Below are 17973 nucleotides of genomic sequence, written 5' to 3'. Positions count from 1 at the left end.
CAAATTTGGTCATAAATACTTACAAGTGCAAGTGTAAACATAATAATAAAAATAATTGAAAATTAAACCATAAAACTCTACAGTCTAAACTTTAACACAAATCTCATACATTTTTGTTTCATAAAACGGCATCAATAGTGATTTTCAGGGACATTAACTTTATTGCCACCTACTGGTGGAATTTCCAAACTGCAAATGCAGGAAATTATTTTAGACTCTGCACTGAGAATAGAGGTGCTTTTCAAACGTCTAAGCACAGTGACCTTTCTCAGAAAAATAGCAATACATAGTGTGTAATTATATACATATACTGTTTACTATTTACAGTTATATACATATTTACATACAATACACCCACAGCTTGCACAAATACTCCCTCACACAGCCACTTGCGCTATTGTACTTCGAATTAACGCTCTCAGGAAAATTGGATAAGATATTGCGTGTAGTCGTTGCACACAGATAGAGCCCTTAGTGTTTTAGAAGAGAAGTGTTTTCACACCTTGCTCTCACATTTTGTAAATATTTTAAGTTCAGTAGGTGAGTAGATCCATTTAGCATATGCTCTTTAGATATCAGTATCAGCATTGACCATTGAAAAACCCATCGGTCATCCATGACTACTGATGGCAATAATTTTGTAAAATGACGTTTTAGCTGTTAAATGATTTTTTTTTTTTTTTTTTTACTAAAAATTTGGTTTCATTACTCTTTTAATTTGACATTTTTAGGATTAGCAAAGAGAACCTTTTGTAACTATAACTGTTACAATGAGTGAACGCTGCAAAATAGTGTCTCGGTGACAGCAGCGTGACAGCAGCGTGCCAGCTGGTGGGAGTATCTTAAGTCATCAGAAACATATGAGTGCAAACAAACCTCTCAATGAATGCACACTTGTTCTCTGTCCTCCTTATCAGCCTTTCCTGGCCTTCAGTGTCTCATTTTCTCTCAGTTTTGTAATTTCAAGGCTTTATATGTGCAGTTGCCTGTAGCATCATCTCTACTGTCCATGTTGTAATTACCATGCTTTGCTTTCGCTTTGTTCCTTTATCACCCTATAATATTCCCATCACAGGCAAATCAGTTCGCCGCCTCTAGTGGATTTACCCCAAATCCATCCATGTTCTCTCAAGCCCCTACTGGTTATCCTGCCCCCCAGCCTGGGGGCCCACCTGCCCCCTCCCCTAACCAGCCCTATGGCTTGTACCCTCAGCCAGGAGGAAGTATGCCCCAAGGTCCGGGAATGGGGTACCCTGGAGGGCCAGCCCCAGGTCAGCAGATGCCAGGCTACCCAAATGCACCGTCCCCCAATCCGTCCATGCCTAGCTATCCCAAAGCACCCTCACCCAACCCGAACATGCCTGCATATGGTGGTGGCTACGGAGGAGGAGCACCTGCAGTTCCAGCTATCAATGTAAATTAACTTTTTTGTGTGATTTACTCTGGGTTGTTGTTTTATTTTTTTTAGTTATATGTGTCTTAACTCTTCTGTTGTTGCTTTAATTTGTAGCGTGGATTCAGAGGGACGATCCAAGCCTTTCCTGGTGCTGACCCGCTTAAAGATGCAGAGGTCCTTAGGAAAGCCATGAAAGGCTTTGGTTGGTTTTTTATGTCGTTATTCATGTTAAAGGGATAGTTCACCCTAAAATGAAAATTCTGTCATTATTTATTTACCCTAATGTCATTCCAAACCCATTTGACTTTCTCTCCTCCGCAAAACATTTAATGATTTATTTTAAAGAATGTTGCGATTGCTGATGTCAAGCTTTATAGTGAGTCACTACTAACTGTCACTGTAAGGAAAGTGCTGGATGTGGCATTCTTTAAAATATCTCTTTTTGTGTTCTGTAGAAGTCATATTGTCTTGGAACTACATTTAGGTGAGTAAATAATGACAGAAGTTTTATTTTTGGGTGAACTATTGCTTAAATTGTTCGCTTTTTCCATTTCTTTGAATGCAGAATCATTCATTAACCCTGGGGATAAAAGGTGTTTTTGTTCATATTTCTTTTGACGTATCTTTTATTAATCTCACTAAGTTTGACCCCATTCGTGATACAGGTCACTGTTGTTCATATACTGAAATGTCTTGAAACCTAACATGTAACACGATATGAGCTTTTCCAATAAATATGTCATTTGTTGTTGTTATAAGCTTTAATTTACATTCACATTTTTCAACAGGCACTGATGAACAAGCCATCATTAATTTGCTGGGAAGTCGCTCCAATAAGCAGCGTGTACCACTCTTGGTATCATACAAGACTGCCTATGGAAAGGTAATGGAAAGCATTGTAGCTTTTTATGCCAAGGATACACTACACGTTTTATACCCGATTTTCACTTGCTGACAGTTTTGTGGAGATCGCTGGCAAAAGCCTGAAATCATAGGCAAATTGGAGCTCGCTCCCGTGAGCGACGATCGCTATCAAAGACTCAATTTGAGAGAAGCATCGACGCGTCGCCGATGTCAGCCAGATATCTAGAATTTTAAATAGATGGACCTGTCTGCAATTCCAAATCACTGTGAAATGTGTTTTGACTGAATACAACTGCAGCGTTGACCTACAGCCAATGAGAGAGCAAGAAACGGGGCACAGGAAGGTTCAGTGGGAGGAGTCCTGATGTACCTGCAACAGGCTATCAAGAAAGTCTCATTGGACCGAAGAAATGGAGGAAAAATGAGTGGAATATTGGCAGTCTGCTATAATTTTATGTTTCATCTGAACTGTACCACAACCGGGTGGAGAAAGAGAAGAGTTGGAGAGAAATTTCCCAGCCCCGGCCACCACCCTGTCACATTCCTCCCTCGTTCTTTCAGGCCAGGGAGCCCCAGGCATGACGTACACCCCCTCCCCCCCTCTTTCCCTGGGGGAGGGCATGCCTTAAGCCCCGTCTGCCAGCAGATCATCCCCGCCTTCCTTAATCTGGGAGGGGACGGGGGAGGGTAACCGTGTATTACTCCAGTCCTCCAGAACGGCCCGCCGTGTTCTCGGGGAACAGAAAGGGTCTCCCCCACCCCTGGCAGTGGTTCTCCCACTCCAGGCGGTCGGCAGCGAGCCCCTCTCCACTCGCGGCTGGCTGTTTCAGATCCTGCTGCGATTCAGCGGCTGGTAGGGGACTGTTCTGCCCCTGGCAGCAGCCCAGACCACTCCAGGCGGTCGGTTAGGAGCCCCTTCTCCCCTCGCGGTCAGTTGCTGTTCTTCCGTTGGGAAGGCGGCTGCTCCATTGGGGTAGACGGTAGTGCCAAGAAATCCACTACGGCGTATCCCTCCTCCTTCCCGGGTCTTCGGCACAAGTGTAAAGGGATTAATGGAAATGAGGAGCCGAGAACCGGCTTGACAATATAAATTGTTTAATTTTTTCATTAAAACTATTAAAGACACAAACACACACATGACGGTCAGCTGCCCGTAAACGATCTCTCTCTGTCGCACCACCATCCGCAGTCGGCCTTGATCCCTCTCGGAGGCTTAATTAGCCTGATAAGGGACCGGGTGTGCAGAAACACCACCCGGCCCCACCCTCCGCCCTGTCACAACCCCATATTCTAAAATGTGAAATGTGTCATTTTTGAGCCACTAGAGCCACCAAACATAATTGTAGGATTTGCCTTCATAGTTAGGAACAGAGGGTGCGCACTTGAATTTTTTTTTACTGTAACTCCATATTCACAGGACTTGGTTAAGGACTTGAAGTCTGAGCTTTCAGGGAACTTTGAGAAGCTTGTGCTGGCCATGTTGAAGACTCCAGCTCAGTATGATGCATGTGAGCTTAAAGAGGCAATCAAGGTTTGTCAATGCTCTTTATTAACATAATTCAGAATAGAATGAAAGAATATTAAATCATACATTATGCAACTTATCATTCTCACATGGAAAAGTGAATCAATATGTAACGTCAGAGAGAGCATAAAAAAAGAAAAAGTAATATAAATACTAATAATGAAAGAGTGCTTGAATGCAATTTTTAAAGCTTAATGATGCATACAGTGTTAGTTTTTGTATGTAAAAACAGTATACCCTGAGTCTAAAAAGGATTAGACAACCCAAACTGTTTCTTATACTTACCATAAAGGACACAAATGCACCATAAATGTAGTCTATATGACTTGTGTGATATAATCCAAGTCTTCTGAAGTCATACAATAGCGTTTTACTGAAAATCTTAATAATTCTGTTCATGGTATCAATGACATCAAACATGGTGTGTTGCGTCAACATGCAGTTTTTTAATCTGATTGTGAATTTACAGGGAGCGGGGACAGATGAGGCCTGTCTGATTGAAATCTTGTCCTCTCGCTCTAATGCAGAGATCCGAGAAATCAATCAAATCTTCAAAGCTGGTGTGTACTCCACTCATATCGCTTAATTCCTTCCCTTAGCAATTACCCTTTTGATTACTCTCCAATCAGACATCTGGTGCATGTCATGTGAGTTTTAATTCAAAGCGCAGTCAGTTGTGATCAACAATGCTCTGTATTCCTCTTTTAGAGAATAAGAAATCACTGGAGGACGCTATCAGTGGAGACACATCTGGGCACTTCCGTAGACTGCTGGTCTCTCTCGCTCAGGTGCTCAGACACTGTGTTTTGTTTGATTCATGGTGTGTGTGTGTGTGTGTGTGTGTATGTGTGTGTGTGTGTGTGTGTGTGTCTCAAAAATTGTAATTATAACACTAATGTCACAAATTGAAAGTCAAGCCACTATTTCTTTCTGTTATCATATCAAAGGGTAATCGTGATGAGAGGGAAAATGTGGACGTATCTATAGCCAAACAGGATGCTCAGGTAATTATTGGAGAAAAAAAAAATACTAATTAATAGGAGAGAATGGCTAGTTGTCACTCAAGGTTAATTGTAACAAGGGCTTTATCTTAGTTTTAAGTTAACAGTCCAATGTCACAAACGTGTTTTCTCTAGCAGTATTTTTGGGGGGTGAGGGGGGGTGGCTGTTTCTAACACCTCTCAATACCTTAACGTAAGAAAATGTTTAGTCAAATCTTTTCTCCAAACTGCAATTTCTACACAATTAAGCCTCTTAGCAAATACACTACCATTCAGAAGTTTAGGGTCACTTACTCATCCTTTATTTTTATCTTCACATTTTAGAATAATAGTGAAGTCATCACAACTATGGAACAATAGAAATGGAAATATGGGAGTTATGTTGTAACTAAAAAAATCCATAATAAATCAAAACTATGTTATATTTTAGCATCTTCAAAGTTGTCACCCTTTGCCTAGAATTTGCAGACATGTACTCAATCAACTTTAATCAACTTCTTGAGGAATCACCCTGGGATGCTTTTTAACAGTATTGAAGGAGTTTCCATCAACATTAGGCACTTGTCATCAATTAAAAAAAAAAAATTGTTTTGTAATTAAATAAATTAATTTGGTGGCACAATTATATTTTTGTCTACAAAACTAATTTCAAACATTTAAGCATAAGCCTTCAGATGAAAAGTGACCCCAAACTTTTGAATGGTAGTGTATATAAAGAAGGTTTACGTTTTAGCTATGTTCTAAAGGGACTTTCTCATAAATATCACGTCAGGTCATGTTGTAAAAATTTTATTAGGGCAATACAATTTTATTAAATGTATTTATTATTAAATTTCTTGACCAAAACAATGATTTGATTTTTTTATCTGCTTCTTTTTTTATTTAAATAATTTGTTATTTATTTTATTTTAATTGTTTTAATGTTAAAATTTTGCAGAAAACCTAATTGTACAATAGGTCACAGTGAAAACGTTTTGGTGTATTTCCACAAAAAGTTGTGTTCAATTAACTGTCTTTTTTTACTCCCCTGGTAGTAAAAGTTGGCATGTTCAGCAGATTTCTTTGTAGCCAAGAATATATTATGTTCCTTTACAGAATTTAAAGGGATAGTTCACCCAAAAATGAATATTCTCTCATTTACTCACCCTCATGATATCCTATATTTGTATGACTTTCTTTCTTCTGCAGAACACAAACAAACATTTTTAAAAGAATATCTCAAATCTGTTGGTTCATACAATACAAGTTAATAGTGATCAGAACTTTGAAGCTCCAAAACTCACAAAGGCAGCATAAAAGTAACCCATAAGACTGGGTAAGTTAAATCCATAAGTGGTGAAATCCATGTCTTGTGATGTGATGTGATGTGATGTGATATGATAGGTGTGGGTGAGAAACAGATCAATATTTTAGTTCTTTTATTATAAATCTCCACTTCCACATTCTTCTTATGGTTTTGCAATTAGCATTCTTTATGCATATCGCCACCTACTCTGAAGAGTGGAGAATTTATAGTAAAAAGGACTCGATCTGATCGGTTTCTCACCCACATCTATCATATAACTTCAGAAGAGTCTTTGGGTAGATTATTTTTATGCTGCCTTTGTGTTTTTTGGAGCTTCCAAGTTCAGGCCACCATTCACTTGCATTGTATGGATTCACCTAAGAAGAGCTGAAATTTTCTTCTAAAAATCTCCATTTGTGTTCTGCAGAAGAAAGTCATACACATCTGTGATGGTATGAGGGTAAGTAAATGATGAACATTATCATTTTTGGGTGAACTATCCCTTTAAAGACAATGTCTTAGTTTGATTAACTACAGTAAGCCTACAAAATTATTTATATTAAGGAATGTACATGCATGTAACCATCTATCCATTCTAACTTTACTGCTAAAGCAATTATTAATTCAACCTATTATAGTTTTCATTATTTTCATGTTTAATAAAGTATATTTCATCCCCATCATTATTGAATCCTTATTTTATGTTTTTAGTTTTACTTGCATTATCAACTGTACAATATAATCTAAATTAATAAAGTTTTCCATTAAACTCATATCAGCCATATCACAAGTTTTACCTCTTAAATTAATAAGTGTAGTACAATACAAACTTTTAAAGGTGCTAGATGTAAGATTGAGAACAAGTGTTTGAAATGGGTACTGCAGTCCAAATTCTAAATATTGGAGAGTTTTGTGTCAGGAGTGGCATAAAGTCACCCAACAGCAATGTGAAAGACTGGTAGCGAGCATGGAAGCTGTGATTGGTTATTCCACCAAATATTGATTTCTGAACTCTTCCTAAGTGTTGTTGTGTTTAAAAATGTGAATATGAACTTGTTTTCTTTGCATTATTCGAGGTCTGAAAACACACGATTTGTTTTTATTTTGACCAGTTGTCATTTTCTGCAAATAAATGCTCTAAATGATCATATTTTTATTTGAAATTTGTGAGAAATGTTGTCAGTACTTTATAGAATAAAACAAAAATCTTTACTCAAAAAGTGAACCTACTAAAGTGACAGCTAGCCCCGGTCTCCCCTATATTTTTATCATGCTTTGAACAGTCCTTACTATGCACTGTTTGTCTTTTGCTGCAGGCTCTATACCAAGCAGGAGAAAATAAACTTGGCACAGATGAGTCCAAGTTCAATGCCATCCTGTGTGCTCGGAGCAAAGCTCACCTCAGAGCAGGTACGTCAGGCCCCATTGGTAGTTTGATAGTAGTATTCTTTAGTCAAAGTCCCTTTAAGTCAGTTCACTTGGCAACAATCATGGCAACAAGTACAGCTCTTATCTACATGAAATTAGATCTTGATTTTTATTTATTTTTTCAAGATTAATATTAACATAATATACTATATGTCAAATCAGGAAAAAATCTGATGACAGTGGTGTCATAAGTTTTGCTTCTTTATCTCCAGGCATGCCAAAAACGGTTTACATTTAGTAATTTAGCAGTTGCCTTTATTCAAAACGACTTAAGGCTAATTTATAATTACTGGGCGAAAAGGCCTTGCTTAGTTCACCTACAAATGATGATGAAATGCAGTGACATTTTGTTCTGCCATGGTGTTTGTTGGGTGAGATTTCTCCTGTTCGCGTACTACTTTGAAGCCTGGTTTATTCTTTGGAAGAACCCAAACTTTTTTCTCCTGGACGAACTAAAGCACCCTAGGCAAACTAAGTCGCCGTTTATAATACGCGTGATGTCATTTTAAAATGAGTTCATTTAGGGTGATGTCACTGTGTTTAACGTACTGTTCCAGCCACAAGTAAAGCCAATAATGCAGGTTTTTCTCTCTGTGGACCGCTGCTTCTAGCGCTGTGTCGCTTCTTTGCTTTATTAAACTTGTCAAGGCCCCTTTCACTTTTAAAACCTATCTCTTTTTAGAGTTTGTGTTTGAAATCATGTAAAAAGTTTACTTACACACAATCTCTGAGAGACTGGCTTCAAAGTGATAATTTTAATGACAGTAACCTAGGTAACAACTCCTCAACTGGCACGCACGATTGTAAATAAAAAAAAGATGTGTTCCTGTACTATAGGGCATCGACGCGTCATCAGTGTTTTATAATTATTACTGAGATTCCGTGGCCTAATCCTATGAGAACGCGATGCGTCTTAATGAATGAATGTTTAATGAATGATTATTCATTAAACCACATGACCACCGGTGCCTTCCAGTGTCGCTAGATTTAGTGACTTTTCAGACCTCTTTAGTAGGGCTGCAAAATTAATCGAAAAACAAATCGCGATTACGGCTGCCATGATTATGTAATAGTGAAAACTGACTATTACAGCGTTCAAGTTAAGTCTGCTACTTTTGCATCAATGATTTCTATTTACAATGTGTTTTTGCAGCGGTTGAGTATTCTACCCAATCATTAATATGTCCGTTGAGCAATGAATGGCAATGAAAGCCGCTTAGATTAGTCCTCCGTCCTATCAGTAATGACAACTGATACTAATTTGCAAGTTTTAAACCATCTGAATGCCCAGATGAAATCCAACATTGAAGATCTAACGGGGTGAATGGGCACCCTTCTCGCCACCAAAGGGCTTACTGAACAGAGTACCTTGGTCGATTTAAATCAGCTGTTAATAAGTTTGAATATTGAATATGTCATATTATTTATTGTATGTGGACTAATAATTTAAGCAGTAATTTAGCAATAATTAAATTTTTAATTTGCCTTACCTTAACAAATATTGTTACAATCTAAAATACAATACAATACAATACTTAAAAGATCCTTAAAAGAAACTGGAGCGCAGCTCATATACACCACTGAAATCTGCTATTCTGAAGAACAACACGGTTGCTTACTTTGTGACATCACGGTAATTTAATATTTTAATCAACATTAATAATCACGATTACAATATCAAGGGCAATAATTGACCATTTAGATTTTTGCTATAATCGTGCAGCCCTACTCTTTAGCGACTTTTATTCAAAAGAGCACCTAGCGACAAATCTAGAGACTTTTTGGACAAACCTCAGCAACCTTCCGTAGAAGAAAGACACCAGTACTGCCCCGTGAGCGCGTGTTCTTGCTTTCCTGCCTGGACTCGGAGGCACACCTCTTTCTGCATCTATTCTGTTCACTGAGACTGACAGAGGGAGAGGTGAGCAGGCGAGAAGGCGGAGCAGCACAATCAATCGACCGCACGGCAGCTGACATAGATGTGAATGAGCTGCGCATGTGCAAACAGCGTTGTCAAGGACCAATCACGAATCTGTATTGTTTGCTCCCTTTTGTTTTAAATGTAATTAATTTGACCATTTATTTTTATTCTTTCATGCACTTAATCACAAGAGATTTTTAGACAGTTGTTCAGTTTTTTTTCTAAACTCTCTGAATTCAAACAATTACTTGGACAACTCTGTACATTGTACTTTATTCAAACTTAACATTTCACTACATTTCTATACACACTCAAAACAATCACAAATATTAATACAATTAAGCACCGCATTGGACATTACACACATTCCAAAAAAGTAGCTAACATGTCACACTCTAAAATATCTACAGTAATGGGAGGAAACAACAAACACCATGGCATTCTGGGCTGAGGTGAAGACACAATATGATTCAGCAGGTATGAACCCAAATGAAGACTTGGCTTCTACTGCAGTTTCTGTCATCTCTCTCCCAAACTCAAATGCTGAGGGTGAGAGATGTTTAGTGAGAGCCGGCATGGGCAACAGACAGATGACAGATTGCTCGCCCCACTCTTTCTCCCCTGCTCTGCCCTGCCCCTGTCCCACCCACTTTCTCCCACGCTGTCCACGCCCTGTTGAGTTGCATTTTTCAAAACGTTTGTGAGGCAGACTTCAGCTGAAAGAGGTGTGTTTCATGATGCTTAAATCCAGACAGTAGAATGCTTTTAGTGTGCTTCCACATAGAGAGTAGTCTTGGCTTACAGTCAAGCAACTCTTGCCAAGGCTGCAGTTGTAAAAGAGGGCGATGACTCATGATTAGAGCCGGTTTCCAGTTGAACCTCTTTGATTAACTCCGCCTCTAAATCAACACACTGACTTTATTGTTTTTCCATAGGACAAAGCCATTAAAGAACCATATAGGTCCCCTGGTCTTTTGTTGGAACCTTTAGTGTATTAGATTATGTAGTGACCGCACAAGGAGATGAAGAAACTCCCCAAATTAGTTGATGTATTTAGTAGATGAAAGAATTTTAATGACAAACTTCAAAATTAAGACTAAGAATATGTTGGGAATGCAAACTATACCACACTACTTTTACTATTTATGAAGTTTATGCTATCTATACTGTGCTCAGTATGCAAGTTTCCTGTATGCAAAGAATACCTAGATGACCCACTACTTGTGACAAAATGTGCAGTGTGCTCGACTTGATGTTACTTTTACAGGGGGATGAACTGGAACTAAAAACTACCATGATTTTAACATCTTTTTTTGAAGTCATTGTTTGACCTGACTGCCAAACAAAAAGTTTTTGCATAAAATAATTCATATATTATTATTTTTTTGTGCAAAAATTATTGTATGACCTATTTTATGTGATGTGAATGTATGACCATGCCACCATGTTCGTGACCAATATTCCATACACCTTCATTGTGCCGCGCTGTGAGATGTGACCAAAAGGCTGCATTCACACCACAGCTGACACATTTTTTTGTTAGGTTGTTCACATGACATTTTAAATGTAGCCAGTGCCGATCCTTCCTATTCACCTTATTCAGCCCCGTCCCTTTTCCACACTCCACTCTTCCGAATTTTGTCATCTAACTTCCTGTTTTTATTGAAGCTACTGAGAAGAGTCGATCAAAATGGATTATGCGTGGGAGCATCGAAAGTATTTTTCCCCAAGAGTTCAAGTTGTGAGTCTACACAACCCCTATATTACGTGAAAATGCTCGTGAGGTGATTTTTCTGACACCCGCGGATGTCATTTGGACCTGACAGATCACATTCAGACAGCTGTGACACAATGGACTTTTTCATAATACAAGCGTTTAATTTTTGTATGTGTAATTCTCCTTAATTTTTAGATTTCAACTTGTTAATAATTTGTGTTAAAATGTGTAGTTGATATGACATTTCCAACAGTGACAGCTCGTATTATTATAAATGCAAGTTCAACATTAAAGAAAATTACAATTGAACTTTTTAAAATGAATTCGTAACCCTAAATTTTTAGAGGCTTAAATGTGATTAAAATAGTTGTAAACGGAATATAAAATAAAACAAACACTTTCACGTGTGTGTGTGTGCGCGCGTGTGGCACCTGTTTCCTGTCACAGATTAACGATAAAAAAAAATCTGCTTATCTTCACTATAACGTGATGGATCAATGACATGAGAAGATGGTCAGAGGTGCCATATGAGATATTTTTAATGACTTTGTGTTTTCTCTTGGAGTTTCATGAGAAAAGAGGCATATCAGTACATCCACAGTTTGAAGGTCGGATCATGTGGATTTATGAATGAAATCCTCGTTTTAAAATCTCCCCTGAACACTTTAAAATACTCATGATTGCTTATGACAACTCTATAACCTGTAAGTTCCAAGACAAAAGTTTCAAGATAGCTGCGCACTAGTTTCTCTGGCATTAGGTGAACACGCAAGTTGCGTAGGGCCCCCGATCGGCCACAGTGCCCCATGTTGTCGGAGACATTATAAGCAGCCAAGTACTAGTATTTGTTGCCATACAAACAGGAACAGGAGGGCTATGTCCGTAAATTGGAAAATACTGTTTTCGAGGCTATACGGAGTTAAGATGAAAATAAGCTGTGCTGTATCCAGACCAGTTTCCTTAAACTGTTCCATTCATCAAATAACTGTGTCGGTTAAGCCGTTAACTGATTAGGCAGCAAGGCATCATAACAATAACAGTACATTTTTATTTGCATGTTATAATTATTTTACTGTCAACTGTAGAGGAGGGAATTGAGGGGTTGTTCTAGTTATTATAATAAATTATTTTGTTCCCATTTCGGACATTTGCCAGGTAAAATGAGATGTGTAGCATAGTAGATAGGAATGGCTATGGTTACTGCACTTCAGGAACTAAACAAAGCCGCTTGATCGACAGCCCTTTTATTTAAAGAACAATGTAAAATCGAATTAGTTGACCTTACTTATAAAAAGCATGCAAACCGATTGCCTTGAAAAACAGTAAACATACTTATTTGGTTCAAGTAAACTGAACTTAATTTTTTAAGCTTAACTCATCTGTGATTTAAAATATCGTTGTTTTGATTTAATTATTTAAATTGGGTCTTACAGAATAAGGGAAATTATGACTAGACTCTAGGTTAGCCAGATTGCACACTGGACTTTACTTGGCACTTCTTAGTGCACATAAATCTGCACTTTTGTAAAGTACAAGTGAGTAAAGAAGAATGGCTTAAACTTAACTGGCTCCAAGTTCACCAGAGGTAACACTAATCACCCTTATGGTGACTTAACAAAAATCTCAATTATCAACCAGCTACAACAAAAACAACAACAATAGTCATAAGAATTCAAACAAAATAATTTTTTTAATAAAAAGAAAAAGATTCCCTTGTTTTGACCAAACAAGCAACATTTGTATTCCACACAGCTGCAATTTTGTACTTGGTAATTTTGAGTTATTCAAACTCAAAGCCAAAGTTTAAAGAACTTGTGTATTTGAGTTATGATTCCAAAATGTGACATTTCAAGTAATGTTTAATTAAAACTTTTTCATTAATGACAACTTTAGGATTTAGAGAGTAACAGGAATGTAATTAAAACTAGTAAGAATAGTAAAAACTTTAAGTTGAGTAAACTATATCTACTGTTAGTATTTAAAGTGAATAAAGTTTAACCATAAGCCTAACATATGAAATAATAGTCAGAAATGTTTCTTGTTTCTTACCTGTTTAAAGATTTTTTCTTTAAAATAATGTTATTTTAAGCACATGTGGCTTGAATTCAATTAATACTCATTTTGAAATATCAGTAACAATATAAACGCTATTGTTCATTTTACATCATTAAAATCAGCAAAGATTTCACATAAAAAAACACGAGTGCATCAAAATATGAAGGTAGCTATTCTGGAAATTATATTACATGGTCTTCTACTTCCAGAAGAGCACGGAAACTTTCACCAGGATACAGTAGACATCTCTTACACAGTATGATGATGTGTAGAGGCTTTAGAAAGTCACGTATCAAATATGATATGCACGGCATTGTAGGATTAAAGAGTGGCTCAAAACATTTCATTAGAAACAGAAAGACAAAAGGGTCCTTTAAGAGGGCTGGGGACCCTCATTGTCACTGGGCCCTGTTAAGGGGGCGTTGAATAATCTGTGGGGCTCACATATTTAAGCATATACAAACATATGTTTTCAAGAGCCTCTGGGTACTGAATATTGCCTATTGGACCGGTCCATAATTCCCCAATGGCAAGGACCAGCACAGAATGTAGCCCATATCAGATACTGGTCTGAACAGCCGACACTGCTAAACTGTCCTTGAGCATGCGTTTAACAAACTCTGGCCTGTTCATCATTATAGTATGAATAATTAATTAAATTATAATAAAACCTTTAATTATTCCTTTTTAAAGCAGAGAGGACACATGCCTATCTGACAGTATGTCCGCAAGTGATGGAGAAATACAGTTGATGGATAAAGTATTTTTATGTAGTCATATGCCTTCATATGTGTTTTTTTTATTTTATTGGATGGAACTCTCATGCAATGTTGGAAAAATGTGTCGTGGAATAATGCTTGCGGTTTCATTTCCTATTTTTTAAGAATAGTAGGCAGTATCCAGTGTAAACAGATTGTTATTCAGTAAATAGTAAGCTAGTATTGCATTCTGAACTGCACATAGCCACAGACTCATGAGGAGAATGGGCAGAATAATGAACTATTATGTCTGTTCATTCCTGATTAAAAACTATTGACTGCTTAAATGCCATTAGTGCTTTCAACTGCTGATGTCCATTTAAACAGTTGCCATTTGATGCAGTGTTTTGCCAAAATGTCGAGTGTTTTAAGACATTTTGTGTGTTTATTTTGACAGTGTTTCATGAGTACCAGCACATGTGTGGCAGAGACATTGAGAAGAGTATTGAGAGGGAGATGTCTGGAGACCTTGAGAGTGGCATGCTGGCTGTCGGTGAGCACTCTGAACCTACCTCTATAATTGTTTGGGATGTAATCTCCTTTACGCAGTTTATAATTGTATTTCTTAACTTGCTCTCCATCCTGCTGGCCCCTTTAAGGGTAATGCTGTGATAGGGTAAATATGTGGTAATCTATTTTAATCACACACAGAGAGTTCCATATCACATACTGTAGCTTTCGTGTTATACCTGCTTGTTGTGTCATAGTGCATGATTTTATTTCAGTTGGTCATGTTCATATTAAAGTGTGTTTAGTGTGTTGTTTCAGTATGCGGTGGTGAACAGTCAATTTTTTCATTTGGACATGACATTTCCCTCCACATGAATTGTACTGTCTTTCTTTTGGTTAAATATTCTCATTTACGTTTCAAGAACTGTCTTGCTTGCTGTATTGTACACTTATTAGCTGCTGGGTAAGTGTGCATGATGTGTCTCAACATGTTGTTCTCTATGCAGTGAAATGCATTAAAAACACACCTGCCTACTTTGCTGAGAGACTCTACAAGGCCATGAAGGTGAGACATGGATGAGCGTTATTGACCTTAAAGTTATTCTCAATGACTAAACATGATGAAGTACTACAAACAAAAGTGAGGTTTGAAGTAATTCTGTACTAGTGGCTCTCAAACTGCATTACGTACACAGAGTGCCCCCAGGTGGTGCACAAGATTATTCTAATTTCTGATCTAGAAAAAGCTAATCAAATCTGTACACCAAATGTTTAGTTAATTCATACTAAAAAGGAATTGCATATACCAGTGTGGTTGGCTTTTAAAATGAGGCAAAGTACCATTTCATGGTTGTTTTTGTCCATTGTAAATTACATATTTCATATATAATTTGTATATGTACACTTTTATATATACATTTCATAACAAAATCCATCAAATTTAATTTTAAACTAAATGTTATTAATAAAAGTTCAAATAGTTTTTTTTTTATTATTAAATATTACTTAAATTCAATATAATTTTGTTATGAAATTGAAATGCATAAATCTAACAAATGGGCTACAACAAATTATTTCAAGTATAAATACATATAATTCATTTATTTTTAAATATTTAAAAACTATATATAATATATATATATTTATTACTTTGCTTCAAAAGTATTACTTACAATTATACAGCAACAAGCATCTTTTACTATTAATTGTGGTTCGGCTAATATTATTAATAGTTACCTTATTTTGGGATCATTTACTCCTCGGTAAGCACCACAGGTTTCATGATGGCATTCAGCCATATTGTATATCTTCAGAAGACTTGGAATATTATGCTTCACATGGACTACTTTTATGATAATTTGGGGTCTTTTTTTAGGCTTATAAAGTAAGGCAGTGGATTGCAACTCTTAGCAGCCATTCTTAATGAGCTTTAATGCTAATATTAGTATCATGTGTGTAGGTGGGACTTGGAGATTTTTATTTGATGAAAGGTGGTACTTGCCCTGAAATGTTTGAGAAGCACTGTAATAGGGTACTTCGAGTAAATTACTTAAGTCATAGGTGTCATACAGAAAGTTGGGATCCCATTGCGTATTGAATGAAATGCCTCAGTTCAAATTATAACTGGCTTAAAAACTAAGAAAAATTGAAATGCTGAGAGTGTTGTATATGCTTATACACAGGGAGCGGGAACCAAGGATCGCACTCTGGTCCGCATCATGGTGACCCGTTCTGAGGTGGATTTGCTGGATATACGTCAGGAATACATGAAGAATTATGGGAAATCTCTGTACACGGCCATATCAGTGAGTAGTTGTGTAACAACCCTGCAAAACAAACATAACAGTTTTAAAAAAAGAAAATGATTCATATGTATAGTGGGGCCAAACATTCTGTGAAATAAGAAGTCTTACAATTACGGTATGAAAAACTTGTAAACAAAGAAAAGTTATGATGTAAAATGAAGCACTTTTTTTAGGTCATCAAATGTAAGCAAAAACAGTATTTTGTTGATGATATTAAATGTATTGAAGAAGGGCTTGGGTAGCTCAGTGAGTATTGACGCTGACTACCACCCCTGGTAACGTGCTCAACAAGCTACGTGATGCACGGATTGACGGTGTCAGACGCGGAAGCAACTGAGATTCATCCTCCGCCACCTGGATTAAGGCGTCCCACTACGTCACCGCCTCAATCCAGGTGGTGGAGAAAAAGTTTTTTAATGAAGAAATCTGATTTAATTAATTTAAAACGTCTGCAAAGTCATCCATCTAACTATATATGCCCTCTCCCAACTGCACATCATCCGACAATTCATAGTGTAAGTTTTCTTATGGATGCGGATCTATGTATGTATCTATCTATCTAGACCTATCTGTCTGTCTGTCCATCCATCTGTCCATCCATCATAGCCTATTTGATATATATATTCCGCTATCTGTCTATCTTATATTATATTTGTTATATATATATATATTCCGCTCTCCTGAGGAATTTGCTGAGAAACAGCGCTTCACTGTTATCAATCACTAAGAGTGCGCTCATATGTGACATCATCAATAGCAACGAGGTCAACTCCGCCTTACTTTTAAATTAAGAATTCCTTTGTAAAACTTAGTAATTCTCAGCAGTTTTGTGAATAGCTTTTAATCAAAATCTTTTAGCTAGGATCTCTTTGGAGAACTCATAGTGGTAAGATAAAAAAATCTTTGTGAATACAGGCTCTGACCTTTGGACCTCATTGTATATATGCTGGAGCATTTTTAAAAGCTGTATTGTAATAATAACCTTGATAAATCTGTAATAAATTTGTATTTGTAGGGAGACACCTCTGGAGATTACAAGAAACTACTGCTGAAGCTCTGCGGTGGAAGTGATTAAAGACTATAGATGTTTGCAGGTCACAGAGGACATAAAGCCACACCACGATTTATACACATTACCCTAATTTGCACTCTACTATGTACTTGCATGTTTTTTCCGTACTCAATGCAAAAGCACTTATGTGGATATATGTTGCGCATTACATTACATGGCGTTTTATTTCTATTTTTTTATTACAATCTCAAGAGTAGCAAACTATCTTATCTCTTTACGTGCCATTTATGCTGAAGGCAGTGGCCTAGCCAATCATGGAATTATTTTATCAGAGCGAGTGCATAGATATTGGATGTAATTGTTTCCACAAGTATATTTTATTCTCAAGTTGATGCCATCAAAAATTTGTGTTTAGTATTGTGTACACATCTGAATAACAAATACCAAGTTCACTGACTTTTAAGTATTTGGAGTAAATGTGGAGAGAAAATGTGCCATAGGTTTTAGTTTTAGACATTAAAATGAACATTCATTTGTGTCCATATCAAAGTAAAGAAATTGATATTCTTATGTTTAATATGCTTTCTTTTTTAACCATGCATGCTTCTCTTGCTGTAGCTATTATGTTTGTCAATCACCTATCTATTGAGGCAAAAAAGAGGTAATGATGGTGCTGTCTTTGTGTGTATTTTTTGTTTACCCTGTATGCAGCCAAGCACATATATGAAATGCTAAGTAAAATATGCTTGAAAGAGA

At 37.0% G+C, this 17973-nt stretch overlaps 1 protein-coding gene across 2 annotated transcripts in view; it reads left to right on the top strand.

Moving 5' to 3' along the window:
* Window positions 1-17973, top strand: part of anxa11a (annexin A11a) — a 40854-nt gene extending 22881 nt beyond the window's left edge. The window contains exons 4-15 of one of the 2 annotated variants that reach the window (XM_052089751.1): window positions 1214-1414; window positions 1511-1598; window positions 2185-2279; window positions 3678-3791; window positions 4255-4345; window positions 4494-4573; window positions 4733-4789; window positions 7388-7481; window positions 14348-14443; window positions 14907-14965; window positions 16083-16205; window positions 17221-17973. In XM_052089751.1, coding sequence (XP_051945711.1) covers window positions 1214-1414; window positions 1511-1598; window positions 2185-2279; window positions 3678-3791; window positions 4255-4345; window positions 4494-4573; window positions 4733-4789; window positions 7388-7481; window positions 14348-14443; window positions 14907-14965; window positions 16083-16205; window positions 17221-17280 — 1158 coding nt within the window. In that variant the 3' untranslated portion in view covers window positions 17281-17973. Of the gene's footprint in view, window positions 1-1075; window positions 1415-1510; window positions 1599-2184; window positions 2280-3677; window positions 3792-4254; window positions 4346-4493; window positions 4574-4732; window positions 4790-7387; window positions 7482-14347; window positions 14444-14906; window positions 14966-16082; window positions 16206-17220 lie in introns of both variants that reach the window. The other variant, XM_052089750.1, reaches the window with a different exon arrangement.

The sequence above is a fragment of the Xyrauchen texanus genome, chromosome 24, assembly GCF_025860055.1.
Source record: "Xyrauchen texanus isolate HMW12.3.18 chromosome 24, RBS_HiC_50CHRs, whole genome shotgun sequence".
Taxonomy (NCBI): domain Eukaryota; kingdom Metazoa; phylum Chordata; class Actinopteri; order Cypriniformes; family Catostomidae; genus Xyrauchen; species Xyrauchen texanus.
The sequence above is the reverse complement of the archived record's forward strand: the minus strand, read 5'-3'. Positions and strand labels throughout refer to the sequence as shown.